The 16159-nt window shown below is 46.0% G+C and overlaps 1 protein-coding gene across 2 annotated transcripts in view; it reads left to right on the top strand.

Moving 5' to 3' along the window:
- Nucleotides 1-710: 710 nt before the first annotated feature.
- Nucleotides 711-16159, top strand: part of LOC138582078 (ras-related C3 botulinum toxin substrate 1-like) — a 53501-nt gene continuing 38052 nt past the window's right edge. The window contains exon 1 of one of the 2 annotated variants that reach the window (XM_069653031.1): nt 711-1185. In XM_069653031.1, coding sequence (XP_069509132.1) covers nt 1145-1185 — 41 coding nt within the window. In that variant the 5' untranslated portion in view covers nt 711-1144. The remainder of the gene's footprint in view (nt 1186-16159) is intronic. The other variant, XM_069653030.1, reaches the window with a different exon arrangement.

Below are 16159 nucleotides of genomic sequence, written 5' to 3' on the forward strand. Positions count from 1 at the left end.
TAGTCCCTACTCTGCTCCCCCTTCGGCTAGCATGCCTTCCTGCTACCTCTCCCTCCGCGTTGTCTTTTCTGTTCTCACTGCAACCAACTTCCCTTCTCGCACCCTATCGTATTCTCCTTTCCCCTCTCTCTTCATTGCCTCTTCACTGACCCCACCTCTCACTATTCACATCAAAATGGTGCATTGGACAGCACTTGTTTTATAATGAAAATGAAAACAAGCCATAGGATTTAAAGACAGGGCACTTCGTGTAAAACCTCAGAAACAATACCTCAACCTGCTGAGCTACCTTTGCAGATTTCTGCTTATAAAGTTGTCACTTAACTGTCAAAGAAGTTAATACCATGTGTGGCTCTCAAAGCCAATATTTTTTGATCTGCAGTCACATTGATACTTTCACAGTTTCATGGTGGATGTATAAAAGGAAAGTGAAAACTATAAACAAGTGAGGTTCCTTCCAGTGTTACAATAGAGAGCTTAGTGTGCAGCTGTGTCCCTTATACAGCGGCTCCTGCGGTTTCTCTGTCCTCGACATCCGTGTCCCTCCCCCGGTCTCCTGCGCGCCTGGCACTCCCGGCAGAAACCTTCCCACCCTTCTCGATGTACACCTACTTCAGGAAGTCTCAGGAGAAAAATGTCCCAAGGTCCTCCAATCGGGTTCTGGGGAGGAGCCCATAACCTGTCCCCGACCCACCTCCCAGGTAGGAACGTTTGAGTCACCAGGAAGAGCAGCGGCAGAACTCCCTGCGAGCCACAGTCCCCGGACCAGGAGGCAGGTGTAAACAACCTAGCCCCCACCCGAGTCCCCGAACCCTCCCGTGGGCGGCCGGACACGCGTGGTGACCTCTGTGCGACCCGTTTGTCGACCCGGAAGAGTGTTCCTGCCCCCCGCCTTGCACAGTATCCCAGGCCCTGGTGTCTATTGCAGGCAATCCTTCACCTGAGCGCCCCCGTCTGCCCCCCCCCCCACTCGAGGGAGCAACCTCTTCAATTGTTCCGCTCTCGCCTGCGCTGCAGCAGGCCCCACACACCTCAACAGCTGCTGAAACATCTGGTTGCTCTGGCGGTGACCCCTCCGGAGGCAGGCTATTGCGCCGACTGGACGTCTGGCTGAGACAGGGACAGCCCTCCGTCGTCAGCAGGCATGCAGGGCATGTCCATCAAGTGTGTGGTCGTGGGAGACGGGTAGGTGAAACACTCGTCTCAACGTTAATGCGAGAGTGGCGGGTGGGGCGGGTGCTGAGAGACGGCTTGGGGTTTGAGAGGGGACTGGTCGATATCTTCTGAGCTGCACCCCTGGCGGTGCACACGTGGTCTGACAGATGGGTGACAGGGAGAGGTCGCACTGTCACATAGCTCTCAACTCACGCGCTTTTGGCGGGTGTCACCCGCCTTGTAAACAGCTGACTAACCGGCCAAGCCTCCTGCACGCCCATTCGTTTCAATGGGCCTCTCACCGCCAAAAATAAAATCTGGTGTTTTCACCCGCCTTTGCAACACAAATGGTAGAGAGCTATACACTGAAAAGGGTATCCCCAGTAGCTCACAGTGAGTGCAGGTGGTCTCCTCACTGCGTGGGTGCGTTCGTGAGAGGGCCCTCCTGACTGAGCTCAAGAACACTGTCACCGGGTCACGCTACTGTACTGCTCAAACAACATTCTCTTGGGGCCCTCTGTAGCACTGGAAAAGCAATGTTGGCGGGGGAGGCTCAGGCTGCTAGCTTGATATCATTGATATCAACGACTGCGTTTCTTGGCCTCCGGAATTCCCACAGTGCCATTTTGCAAGACCTGGGAAGCCAGTTAAATGGATCAGCGAGGGTAGGAGTGATTCTGAGAATTCGCAACAATAGAGAACAATGCGATGAGTCGGAACAGGACACATGTAAAGGAATAATAATTGCTTTGCCTTCTCATCATGCATTGCACTGCCCCGCATGTCCAAGGTGCATACCATAGTCATTATCGCACCCCATGACACCTACTACCCAGAGTACGCGCCTGTACACAAGTGTTTCCTGCACATAGAGCTGCTGCATCCAAATGTGTGGCTTGCTTGGTGTGTACATACAATCCCCGTGTACAAAATCGCTTCTGATTCGTGTCTACATGTTTGTGATTGTTTTCGCATTTGAGTTCCGTCTCTGTAGTCTTGTTTTTCGCACTGACGTGAGCAAATGCACATGCAAATCTGCATTCACAAGGTGTGTTGACATTCCCTAAAGGGCTAAAGGTGTGCTAGAAATCACCAACATGGAAGCTGCCCATTTTTAAGTATGCATCCCGAAAGGCAGGTTATTGTCTGGTCTGTGGAAAGGACATTGCAAAGAACATATTTCTTCATACTTTTTTTTAACATGAAAACGTCCATCAAATTTCACCAAACTTACCATACATGTTTGGATGCGGCCAGATCAGGTGCTCGCAATATTTGGGGAATCTTCATGGATAAGGTCAAGAGTTACAGAGCAAAATCCGTCCTCATGTTCCCTTAGCTCTAGTGTTGCTTCTGTGACATATATACATCTGAGTGAAAAAACACGCTTTAGAATGGCGGGCGAATGCGCCGTGGGACGCGGCATGGCGGGCGCCGCCCCTTAGTGGGGGTTGCCGGGCCAGAGACTCCCCCTCTCCCCTTTTCTCCTCCTCTGGCAGTCCCACGGGGGCGTGGGAGGAGGGGCCAACTCACGACCACGGGGGGGGGCGGAGGGAGAGGGGGCCGCCCCGTAAGTGGCTGGGGAACATGGACTTGGTTGGGGGAGGGGGGGTTGGCGGGAGCAGGAAGCCGGGGGGGAAGACCCTACAAAAGGGTAGGATCGTCACACGAGCGATCACTTCCCCCGGTTCCTGCTCCCGCCACGTGTGCTCCAAGAAGAAGCATTTTCCCACCCGCCCTCCCTTTATGAAGAAATGTGATGTAATGAATTTTGTTTCCTTTCAGGTCGCCCGGCGGAGTTACATTGCGATCCCTGTAGCAAAGCGCTGTCAGGCCCATAGGGGAATGCACAGCCAACAGATTAGATCTTACGGTGCCCCAGGAGTACTAGACTCAGGGGAGGCCCTGGGAAAAAGGGGAGGGAGATAGGGGTCTTAGAAACCATTCCAAACCCAAAAGAGAGGGGCGGGGGGGGGATCAAAAGAACAAAGCTCAAAAATACAACAAAGGTCTTCAAGGGAAGCCCGCCGGGGGGGGAAGGAATTTGGGGATGAGGGTCTCGAGTAGAGGCTGTGCTAGAGAAGAAGGTGGGACTGTGAGTCAAAGTAGTATGGGACACTAGTACATATGGACATCGCAGGACGATGACTTTTTAGGCAGGGAGAAAGTGGTGGGTCGGCACCGGAGGGCGGGGTCGGTCCGGTGTATGTATGGGGAGTATGAGATGCATTGGGACACTGTCGGTGGTGTCTGTATAGGAATCTTGCAGTCGCAAGGCGCCAAGGGGCGGCCTGCGGTAGATAGAAGGGGACGTTGGGGACTCAGAGAGGGGAGGGGGCGGGCAGAGCTGCATTTGGGTCAACGGATCAAAGTTAAGAGGACAACAAAACGATATGGATGGGGGCAAGTGGCAATCAACGACAGATGACCAAGGGGTAGAGAGAAGATAGACAGGGCCGGGGTACCCCGGAGGCGTCTGTACGACGCCGACGGCGGGGGGGGGGGAGAGACCCTAGGTAACCTCACACGGAGTAGAAGAACCTGTGGTGTGGTGAATTACGGATCGTATGTAAGATAACTCCAAGACTTTATGCAAAATAAAGCTGCTGTGGCATTAACACTTCCAATCGTACAACTTGTCTCCGCCTATTATTTCTTGCACAGGGAATGCTTAGGAGGGAAGGCCGGCACGTCAGAAAGGGTGGGGGGGAGTGGGGGAGGGGCAGGGGTGGATGTGCCGGCCTACACGACACCAGGACCAGGGGTTGGTTGGGTGTGCAGTGGGGGGGAGGTGAATGGCGTTAGGATGCCCCCGCTAAGAGTTAAGGGGACTACCTACACAAATATGATTAGGAGCCAAGATTAACATACACACACTCACTTCAAAGGGGAGAGAACAAACCCCAGTACTGCAAACCCCGGGAATGCACATTATAAGTTAGCAGCGCACAGTGGGTCCAAATAAACACAGTCTCACATACAAAGAAAGTCCATTATCATGCAATTTGAAGATACCGTCGCACTATAGCACTGCTTTACAACACCCTCGCTAGTCATAAGATGGATGTCAGCATCATACTTTTTAAAGCAAGTGTTGTGAAGTAGTGGTGTAGTGTGAGTTAAGGCTTAATCCATGGTGTGGTGGACTTGTTTATTCTTTGGAGAGAGCTTCTGCACCTTAACGCTGACATTCACAAGGTTTGTAGTTTTCTGCTTTTTGTAGGCAGTAACCTTAGCTCCATTTTCAAAACATCTTATTTGCACACATTCCTTATTTTGTAACTGTGTTTCGCTGTTCATGACAAATGCAACGTGTGCATTTAAACATGTGCATGCATGGCATGTGCTTGTTGGTAAGGGTCTGCGGCTACGGTGCTCCCTGTCTTTCCGCATGCCGTTTGCGCCCATAGGCCAGTCCTGTGCTTGCTTCTCCACTCCTCGGTGTTTTTACTGTGGAATGTTTTCCGTCGCATTACACGTGGACACGCCTCATCTGCAAACGCGGGTATTGGTGACTCCCGGCCTACTCTTCGTGTTTGTATTTAGTGATTTGTATCGATCTTTCTTAACATGTACATTTCTCAAGTTTGCCTGAAGTGATTTTTTTTAATTTTTGTGGCATAAACCTGTTTAATGTGGTCGTCCTGTTTGCATAGACTTGCATAATAGCCTGGCAGTTAAGGGGTTAAGATAACGGCTAGGTTAACGACCACAAATCTCAAAAGTAGAAGTAGACAATTTTGGCATATCTGTCCCGAAAGCATATTTTGGGTCTGTAGAAAAACAAATGTAAGAACCACATTTTTCCCCTAACATTCTTTTACTACATGAATACATTAATACTCATTGGCATACGTGTTTGCATGGGGGCCGCATCTGGTGGCGCAAAGCTATTAGTAGCTAATTGCGCATGCGTAGGTTTGGCCTTGTTCAATAAGTCAAATAAGCTATTTCCATCGTATGCATGGCCTGTAAACAAATTTATCCCTTTCGCATGCCAGTAGTAGATATTACACAGTGCCCCCACACCGTAACCGTTGGTGCCATTCTCTTTAGACTCCTGCATGTGCAATCCTCAATCCAATCCTCAATCCTAGGTGGCTGATAGGCAGGCAGATGCTTTACCCCAATATAATCATATGACCATTCCAGTTTAAATGTATTTAAACAGGTGATCCTGGCTGGCTTTTTGGTGTCTCATGACTCATTATTTCCCCAGTCCAAGTGACAAACGGAATGTTTTACCATTGAATAACTAGGACAAACACGCTATGGAGGAAGTTCCTGCCTCTCCGGTAGGGTGACCAGACGTCCCAGTTTTGCCGGGACTGTTCCGGTATTTGGTGCTCTGTCCGCCTTTCTCAAGATTATTTTTCCATTGAAAAATGCAGTGGTCCCGGTTTTTGGTATTAGGTCTTCATAGCTGACAGGCAGGAATGCACAAAATCTCACAGAGGAAATGCTGCTTTTTACGAATTGAGATTGTAGTTTGTGATACATTAATTATAATATGTGTTTATTCTACCAGTGACTCTTAAACCTCCTTCTCCTCCAACCACGACTCAAGTGTAGTGCCTTGACAGCCACTGTGAAGAGTTAGTCCTACTTTTATGTTACTTGGCCTGTCTTGGTTTTTTACTTTTTAAATCTGGTCACCCTATGCCTCTGGGCTTCCATATTTCTCAAAGGGTCCTGATGGAAGAAACTTGCACAGCTGCGCTGTTCCATCACTGGCAAGGAAAGGTATTGTAAGATCTCACTGCTGATCTCCTGTAGTACCAACAGCTAGAGGAAACTCCTCATGCGGGGTCCTTTAGCTTTAACAGAATTCTGACGAGGAACGTTCAGCTTGTGCTTGGCCTGTTGCCATGAATTTCCTGTTCCACTGGTGTTAAAAAACCATACTGTACATTCCTCACCTTCTACCGAGAAACTCACTAGCTATCCATAGAATCAAATAGTTCCTGCTTCCTTGTGCCAAAGCCCTTCAGCAACACACACACACACACACGCGCCCACCCCCCCCACTCAAAAGCCATGAAAAATGTCACAACTGCTTGATTTTGTTTTAAAAATAGGCTACATCCAGCCCGATTTTATTAACATTGGATGGACACATAAATAGGAGAAACCCTCGTCCTCCTTGGAGTGCAGCCGTTACACGTGCCTCCAAGATGGTGGCCACCTAAGGGTTGACAAAAGGCTTTTTAACATTTCTAGGATGAATCCGACACTTGGTATGTGCCCGGAATCCTCCTACAACCCACACCAAGTTCAGTCACTCGACAGGCCATTTGTGACAAAATAGGAGCTTGCTCGCTCATCTTGTTTCTGCTTTGCTCAAAGGGCAAACCACTTAGGTATGACAGTAGGTGCTTAAATACACAGATAAAAACGTTTTTTGACCTCTGCCTTGTTGCAGTAGTTCAACGTGCCTTGCTCTAGTGCATGGCTGAATAAAAGCGTACCAGTATGCTAGAAGTTGGTGTCACCGGGTGCCCCAACCTTTACGACCAAAGCCACCAAGATAAAAAAAACCTAGCTGAGTGGCTACTAACCAACTACCTGGACCGCACTCACTACACTGCTCTAGACAGTAGAGTCTTCAATTAATAAATTATGTATAAACACTTGTCTGACGCTCCACTTTCAATTGAAAAGAGCTTTACTTGCTTCCATGCTTGCACCACACGACTTTGAGCGAGCCTGCGTGCAGATTTTTTTCTGCGTGCTCTGCGTATTCATGGATTTGTCCACATAAAGTAACGCCCACAACTCACCCCCACGCAAACCACACAACCTTTGTGCCTTCCTTTGCCCGACCATCCAGCACCCCTGAGAACTGTGTGCAAACACACATTAATTTGAAAGGACCCAAGTTACGATCAGCACCACTCAACTTGCATGAACCCAAGATACAAGGTGCTGATCGTAACTTACAGAGGGCATGCAAGTTGCGTGATGCTGATCGTAATTTACAGAGGGCATGTGTTTGTAAAGATTTCATATATGTGCAATTTTCCCTTCATTTATGGACCCCTAATCTTTTTGCTTTTGTTTGGCTTTCCTATCCTGCCTTTTTCCAGTGGAGCCCAGCCTTCAGCTGAACTCCACTGGGATTTTGCTCACTTGTTGTGGGGAAACTGACCCGCCCTTTAGACTGTCAGTACTGGGAAACTATGTATCCCTTAGTCGTTGACTATGTTGCCATTTCTTGGTAACTTTTGAACACTGCACAATGTACCTTATAGTACCGTGCGCTGGGCTCCCGTTTTGTTTTATGGCCCAAGATACCCTCAAAGGATTTTTAGGTGATTTTGTATGAGTGTGCCTGGGAAAAACTGGTGGCAGCAGTTACTTTTCATAATGTTTTACTTCTTTTTACTGGGTCAAACTATGTTTAGCACAAGTCTGTGGCCATGTCCGAAAATGTTTCCTGTATTTGGGCATGCAGCCTCCAGCGAAAACCGTTCTCTTTTGCAGGCTTCTTCCTGTCAGGTGTATGTGCCCAGGAAGCAGCCTGGGACTGTCTAGTCCCAATCCACACTACTGGTGCCAGGTTTTCTGGAGTGCGTGAATGACTGAGAGACTGAGACAACCGTGGACCAGGATTGGTCCACATCTGGAATGCCTGCAAGAGAGCAGATCTTCCATTAGAAGTCCTCGATTTTGGCGCAAAGCTAATCTTGGATAAGAGAAGGGGCTCTGCATCCATTCCAGGTCAATCACCTGTGTTCTCACAGAACTACAGAAGGAGCCAAGCCTCCTACACAAAGAAACAGACTTGTGAAACCACCAGAGACGGTTTGGAAGGTTTTGGCACCCTTCGCCCTCTGCTGTCCCAATCGGACCCCTGCTTTCTTCTTCAATCAAGAAGGCCTGCCAAGGTGCTTCTCCCCTTTGGAGTAGTGGGGACAATTACTATCTGCACCCCTGTTTACGCATCAAATGAGCCCCTTCGGAAGTGTTCCTGGGCCAACCAGCGAACTGTCCAGCTCTACCTCATGGTAACCCGCAGAACCACTGCGGTCTCAAGTGCAAACCCAAGATTTGGGCCATCATCGCTTGTTTGCGGTCACGTGCTTTCTCCTGACAAATTTTGCAGACCTAGCTCCTCTTATTCCTGAATTAGTAGAGTATGCGTAAAGCTGCCCACATCCACAATCCCTGCGTCACTACTTGGTGGTGACGGTCGCTATTGTTCCCTTGCTGTTCTGCTCTCCTGTACCCTGAAGCCTGCTGCACCAGAATTTTCTTCATATCTCCATTGGAAGCTGAGAAAAGGCAACTATCTTGTCACAGATGATCGTTCTCCACCGAAGCCGCTGAGAGCCGTAGCGTTGCAAAACTGCAGGACTCGAACCTACTAGCGACCTCGACTAAACTGGCAAAGTTTGGTTCGGACTGATCCGAGGGCGGTGAGTACTTACATTACTTACCAGTGACCACCTTGCACAACCAATCCCTTTTACGCAGAAGTATCTCTTAAAGGTATTTGAACTTGACTGGGTTAGCCTGTGCTCCTAGCTATTCTCGCCATTTCGCCAATTCTCACGCCTTGAAACGCTTGTGTATAGGTGCGAAATAAATGCGATATCATATCATATCATATCATTTGAACACTGCTTTGCTGCCAAGGGCAGGGCCCACTTGAATAGTGGGAAACAATTCTTCCGACTTGCTGCATCCCCTCCAAGAAGACCCGCTTTCACCTTGATATGCCCATTTCTGGCGACGTTCTGGCGATGTTGCATCCAATTGCGTTTATTAATGAGTCCCCCCCACTTCTTTTTTTAGGACTTGACCCCTGATCAGAACCGGTAGTCTGGCCTCACCCCATCCCAGTTATGCAGCACATCACCCACCACCCCCTGTGTGATAGTTGTCTCGGTCCTGCAATAAGGTTTACAATCTGATTGATTTGGCAGGAATACATTAGCCTGATGCACGTGCTTCTGGAGCTGAATTGCCATGGCCCACTCAATGTTTTTCTCCACAAAGGGTCGTCTAGCTGGTGTATGTTAGACTTTTTCAATTATGCACATCACAGTCTGATTTCTGGCTAGATGGAAAAGTACACTGTTCTTCACTGCTGCTCCTATCAGATGCCTCACTACTGTCTGTATCATCAATGTCCCAATTACCTCCTCCGTGACCTGCCTTCTTCCAGCTCTCCTTACTTGTTCTCCTCTCTTTTGCTTCTAAGCCCCCTCTAAAATGCATTCTATGTGATCTGCTTACCTTTATTTTCTACCTTTAGAGTCCTTCTACTTTACTTGCACCCTACTGTAACCCCTGCTTTCCTGGCCCTAGACCGGGCAGGGAGTGTTCATTCCCTGTCTCAGGAAATTAATTACTACATAAGTCTAAGGACAAGCACATTCTGCCCGGGGCCCTATATCTTTTTCACACAAAACAGACAGAAAATCTTTGAGTTAATAATTTGTACCTTCTACATCTATAGTATTCTATTGATTAGTACATATCCCTGTTCAAAAGAGACTAACTATCCCTCAGTTGGATACTGTCTCCCTAGTCAGGGCTGGTGTGCCACCTGTCTAGGTTGTCTCTCACTACTTTTACTGACAACTAAAAATAAGTGAACCCTCTAGGAAGTCAAATATACCTTTTATTACTTCCTCATAGTGTGTCTTATAAACTAGAAAAGAACAACATTTAAAACAATCTTTTTGTATTTTCTTTTAAAAAATTGAAATAGTTTTTTTTTTGTGTGGATCTATTGCCACAAGGATTTTTACAGGATTGGTCTGTTCACTAAAATGATATGTTTTTTCTGAGCTTGCCAAATATATGCTTGTCTCTGGGGTTCAGGTCATCACCTTGAGCCTTTTCTGTATAGTCGACCAGTTTCAGCGGGATGGATGTTAATAGCCACTTTATTCAGGACTTAAACCTGATGTAACTAGTCAGGGTTCAAACTTAAAACAGACAACATTATTAATTTGTGTCTAAATCTCCTTCTTCTAGTCGGGGGAGTTTTGTCTCTTGTTTCCTATGCAAGCGTCTTAGTCTCGAGACACCCTAAAAAGAGAATATAAAAAGGGGAACCATCACTGAGTTGTCCTCTGTCCATTCTATCAAAACATCAATATTCATATTGCATCTAGGCTGTCTTACCAGTTCTTGATTTCTTCTTTTTCTCTTGTCTGGGGGTTTCCTTAGTGGTTACCCCCCCTGCATCTTGTCCCTGTGTGTGGATGAATAGACCATATCCCTGATGTCATTTGGAACTTATTTTGCACCCTACATACTGGTATCTTGTAGATGTCATTTCATAGGGATAAACTGCTTATCGGTATGCTGTCTTCAGATCGTCTGTCGGAACTTCCATCTCAGTCTAAGTGATTAGCTGTTGACTGTTAGTCCACTCTGCTTGGATTGTTCAGCCTGCTCGGAAAACAAGCATCCAGGTAAGTGATGGCATAATGTCTCATTTTTTACTCTAGCATGTGTGGCTCTAAGTTCCACACATTGATAGGTGAGTTTATCACCAAGCCTTTCTTTGTAAGGTAATTGCTTGACTCTTCTTCCTAACTGATACCACTGCAAGTTGTAATACATGCGTAAACAGTCTCTAAATGTACACAACTCTCTTTTCCATTTCAGTGGTGTCGCCCTAAATTAGCCTCACATTTGGTCACCTTCCACTTGTCTTAGTTTTATAATCGGATGTGTTTGTACATCAATATTCATTCCCAAACAGTTGCGATCGTGATGTACAATATTTTTTACATATGACTATCTACTCGTATCACGGCTACTATTGTCAGTCAAGGTGGTCCTGCCTGTAACGACTTCTCACCTCGTATCTGTGTAATGCACCATTTTGCTTCCGTCTTGCATCTCATGAGCGCTTTCCCCATTCACTCGCATCCTGCATTGAGTCAATGGCGGCACCCGCGTAGGTAATAGCGGCGTGTTTAAGTCATGTGATCGCAAGGGCTTTTTGGATAATTGGCTAGTGCTCTTTTTTATCTATGTCTATGTGGTACTCGTACTGTAAACGAGTTTCAAATTATATACATCACGTCCATGACTATTAATCATTGTGGTCATATTGGCTGTTGGTTCATGTGGTTACCCATAATACACAGATAAAATATATGTACTGATTTTTGTACATGCAGTACGGGTCACTCTTGTTACAATAGTTGTTTTTTTCTCTTTCCACTGCGGCCCTAATGCATTCTGGTTCATGTAGTTTCCCGCATAGCACATCATTCACTGCATGCAAACCTATTTATCTACAGAGACCCAGTAAGGTATACTGTATACTTGTTACTTACTTTGGGTCCCGCCGAAACCTACATCGCTTCGGACTTCTGATACCCTACACCCAAGTATACAACCTCATTGTAAACCACCTGTAAAATTCTAAACTCTCCACCTCTTGCCTCTCAGTCGTCTGGGTATTATCAGTAGCTGCTACAACTGAATCCTAGGAATCTGACCACGCAGGACACCCTGCAAGCACCAAAACCAGTAACTACTACCATAATCCCCTCCCCAGTTACCTGCATCCATAGCCCAATTACACACCCCACCCACCAATGTACAATACCCCTCAGGACAGCCCTCCCGTTATAAGAGGAACACCAGACCCAACTGACTGAACAAAGACACACCCTTGAAAAACATCCAGACAGAACAACGTAAGAGCATGAGAACCAACGGACAGAACAAAGTCCCACTGACCCAAGACCCAACTGACTGAACAAAGACACACCCTTGAAAAACATCCAGACAGAACAACATAAGAGCATGAGAACCAACTGACAGAACAAAGTCCCACTGACCCAAGACCCAACTGATTGAACAAAGACACACCCTCAAACAGACAGACAGAACAATTTAAGACGATTAAAATCAACACTAGCCTGGCATGAGGCACCACCATTGGAAACTAACCCTATAAACCTAACACCAGACCAATTCCTCCCACCTAAGACCAAAATGACCCGACACAGAATTGGATGCAGAAAAAGAGAAAAGGAACACGGTACAAAAAACTCAGATAGACAAGCTCAACTGCCCCCAGCAGAAGATGCCTTCAATACAGAACACACGCCGCAAAATAATACTATCGACAGAACAAACATTGCAAGAGAAATATCCTTATACTATACACCGTACCATGAACCAGCCAAAGAACCTAAATACTCCAACAACACCAACATTCCCATATGGAAAAAAACATGTACAACGGAACAAAAGAAGATGGGACCCAACAAGAGAATGGGATGACACCAACCCCCTTATTCCCTACATCACAAGAACAGAAGGGCACTATCAATACCCACATGAAATGACAAGAGATGAAGAAACAATAGCAGTCAGCAACCCAATTATCAATCCCACAGACCGATTGAACGACAAAGCCACCTTCACAGAACCTCTACCCCTCGGAGGCAGCATAATAGCACCCCAACTGAACACCCACAAACCAAAACCGGGAACAAAAAATAAACCAAATGACACCAAAATATACACTGCAATCTAATTAATGCAAGATCAATGTCCAAACACGCCACCAAAATATACAACCTCCTAAACCATGGAGGCAGTCACATCCTTTTCGTAACTGAAACATGGCTAGATGACAACCACAAGATCACCCTCAATAACTGCCTGCCCGATACCTTCAAGTGCATCCAAGTAAACAGGAAAATCAAAAGAGGTGGTGGACTGGCAATCACACCTGGAAATTAAAGCAGAAGACCCATTAAACATCAACAAATGTGAATCCCTAATCATACGTCTATCAACAAATCCCAGAACAAACCTGAAATTCATACTGATATAAAGACCACCAACGTGCAATGCAGCCTTCATAGACAACTTCATAGAAGCAATCACCAACCTAGCTATTGAGCTTAACCAACTGATTATCCTCAGAGACTTCAACATCTGGTTTGATGAAGAAACCACAACCTCACAAAAATCTCTTACCAGCCAACTAACAACAATGGAAATACATCAGCTGGTCAAAGAAGCAACCCACAAAACGCATGCCCTACCTTCCTGAACGAACCTGAGATAAACATGGGGCTTGGATATATGTTTACGGGAGGGACAAAAAAAAAAAACAGTCTCTGCTCTCTACAAAGTCATAATGCAGTCTCACCCTGTAGAGAAACATACGGCCAGAAGCAAGTGGGAGCAGGATTTGGGGCAACAAATAGATGAGCAAGAATGGTCCCAGATCTGCGCATTAACCAAACAGATATCATGCAATTCCAGATTCAAACTAATTCACTATAAAATAATACATAGGACGCACTATACTCTGTCAAAGCTCAAACGAATATGACCTGCCACACTGGGAACCTGCCTGAGATGTAACATTGAAGACGCTAATATATTTCATATGCTCTGGGCATGTACATAACTGAGGGGATACTCGACAGAGATCTGCAATGCTATAGATGGAATGGCAGATCAACCGGTGGATTGGTCACCGAGGATATGTCTGTTGGGTGCAGTGGGGAAAATAAAACCGACATGGCGTAAACTGTTGAACCTGAGCCTATTAACAGCCAGAAGAGCAATATTAATGAAGTGGAAAGACCCATACCCGCCAACCAAGCCGGACTGGGACAGAGACATGATATGGACTAATGACACAGAAGAATTATATATAGACTCAGTGCTACCCTCCTCCAGGCCCAGAAACATATGGGCAAGGTACAAACAATACTTGGCGGACATGGCAGAAATGGAGAACTCAGGCTCAGAAGGAAACTAATTGCTTATGCTGTAAAGTTGCTAAGAGGATTGTATAAATGTACGTGCATTGCCTGTGTGTGATGATAAATAAAGTTTAAAAAAAAAAAGAAACAACCCACACGGCAGGACATACAGTGGACGCAATCTTCGCCAACTGAAAACTAATTACCACAGCACCACTGATTCAGGTCCTCTGGAGCGACCACCTCATCATCCCCTTCGTAATCACACTGCCCTCCCCAATAACCAAGAAACAAGGAAAACTACAAATCATCATGAAAAGAAACTGGCGAACCATAAAAAACTCCAACTTAATGGAACGACTGGAGATCACCAAACCACAATGAACAGCAAAGGGCGAAGCTGACCTAGACGCTAAAATAGATATACTTCACAACTGGATCACCACAACAATTGACAAGATCGTCAAAGAAGAACTTTTCAATCCATCCCGCAAAAGAGCAACAGCAAAATAGTTTACACCACTACTAGGCGCCATGGAAATGAAAAAACGGAAACTAGAACTAGAATGGAAGAACAATAAAAGACTGCAGAAAAGAGTTCAAACTTCAACAACAAACCCGTTCATACAAAAAGAAAATACAAAAAAGCAAAAACGAAATACTATGACAACAGAATCCTCAAAGCACCACACACCCAAAAAGAACTATCTAAAATCATAAACAAAATTAACAAAACACCCAGCTGCGACAACGCTCCAATACCATCGAAGAAATTATTCAGTGACTTTGCAGAAACTTCAAAAATAAAATCATGACCATCCAACAGACCATACAAAACAGACCATGCAACGACAACACTGAAGACACTCACCGATGCAAGGAACATCAGAACAAACTCCAAAACTTCCTGCACATTTCAGTGGAGACTTTCATCAAACTCGTAAATCAAAGCAACAAATCGTGCTCCCCGCGGATCCCTGCCCTGCTGACATCTACAAAACAATCCTCTCACAAGGAACACCAATGGAATACTACAGGAACGTCCTCAACCAATCAATCTCAACACAGAGAGTGCCTCAAGCCTTCAAATCAGAATACATCAAACCATTCCTCAAGGATACAACAGGAAACGTAGAAGACCTCTCCAACTACAGACCCATCTCCAACATCCACTAACCAGCTAAACTCCTGGAAAGACACATATATAGAACAACCCAAGAATTCATAGAAGAACAGCGCCTATTAAACCAGGCACAAGTAGGCTTCAGACCGATGAGAGGAACAGAAGCAGCAGTTATTTTAATCTGGGGCGATCTAAAGACAAACGCAGACTCAAACAACAGCACAGCTCTGATACTTTTAGACCTCTCTGCAGCATCCGACACAGTTAACCATGACTTCCTCATCATGAAACTGGAAGAATTCGGAATCACCAACAACGCCTTACTTTGGATCCAATCCTTCCTAAAAAACAGAACAGAAACAATATGGATGAAACCTTACAAATCAAGCCCATGAGAATTGTTATACAAGGATCATCCTTCTCGCCACTACTATTCAATATCTACCTGTCACAGCTAATTAAAATCATCGAAAGACATGGCCTCACCTGTTACAACTAAGCCGACGACACACAAATAATCTACAAAATACAAGACTCACAAGACGACAACTCAACACTAGGGTACTGACTTTGTGTAATATACAACTGGATGAACTTAAACTACCTTAAACTCAACCCAGGCAAAACAGAAATAATGATCATCACAAAAAACAGAGAAGAAAACCTCTATATCCCATGGCCAACTGAACTTGGTGAAACGCCAGCCCCGTCATCGATTGTAAAAAACCTGGGAGTCCTGATGGACAACAAACTCACTCTAAAGCCACAAGTAAATGCCCTAATCAAGAAATGCTTCTTTCTCCTGCGATCGGCTAAAAGGATCCTACCATTGCTCTCATTCACCAACAAAACAACTACTGTCATCGCCCTCATCATGTCCAGATTAGACTACCCCAATCTAGGCATACCTGAACAACTCCTAAATAAACTCCAACGCATACAAAATGCGGCGGCCAGGCAGCTCCTTAAACTACCTCGAAGAGAACACATCAAACCAGCGCTGAAAATTCTACACTGGCTACCCATCAAACGGGATCAAGTTAAAATCAATGGCCCTCATTACAACTCAGGCGTTAAGGGTTTAACAGCGCCGTCGGCGCCGTTAACCCTTAACGCCTGATTACAAGTGTCCCTTTGCGGGTTGGTGTTTAACGCCTGCTTTTAGCAGGCG

Source organism: Ambystoma mexicanum, chromosome 3q (assembly GCF_040938575.1).
Source record: "Ambystoma mexicanum isolate Mex_15411 chromosome 3q, UKY_AmexF1_1, whole genome shotgun sequence".
Lineage (NCBI taxonomy): Eukaryota > Metazoa > Chordata > Amphibia > Caudata > Ambystomatidae > Ambystoma > Ambystoma mexicanum.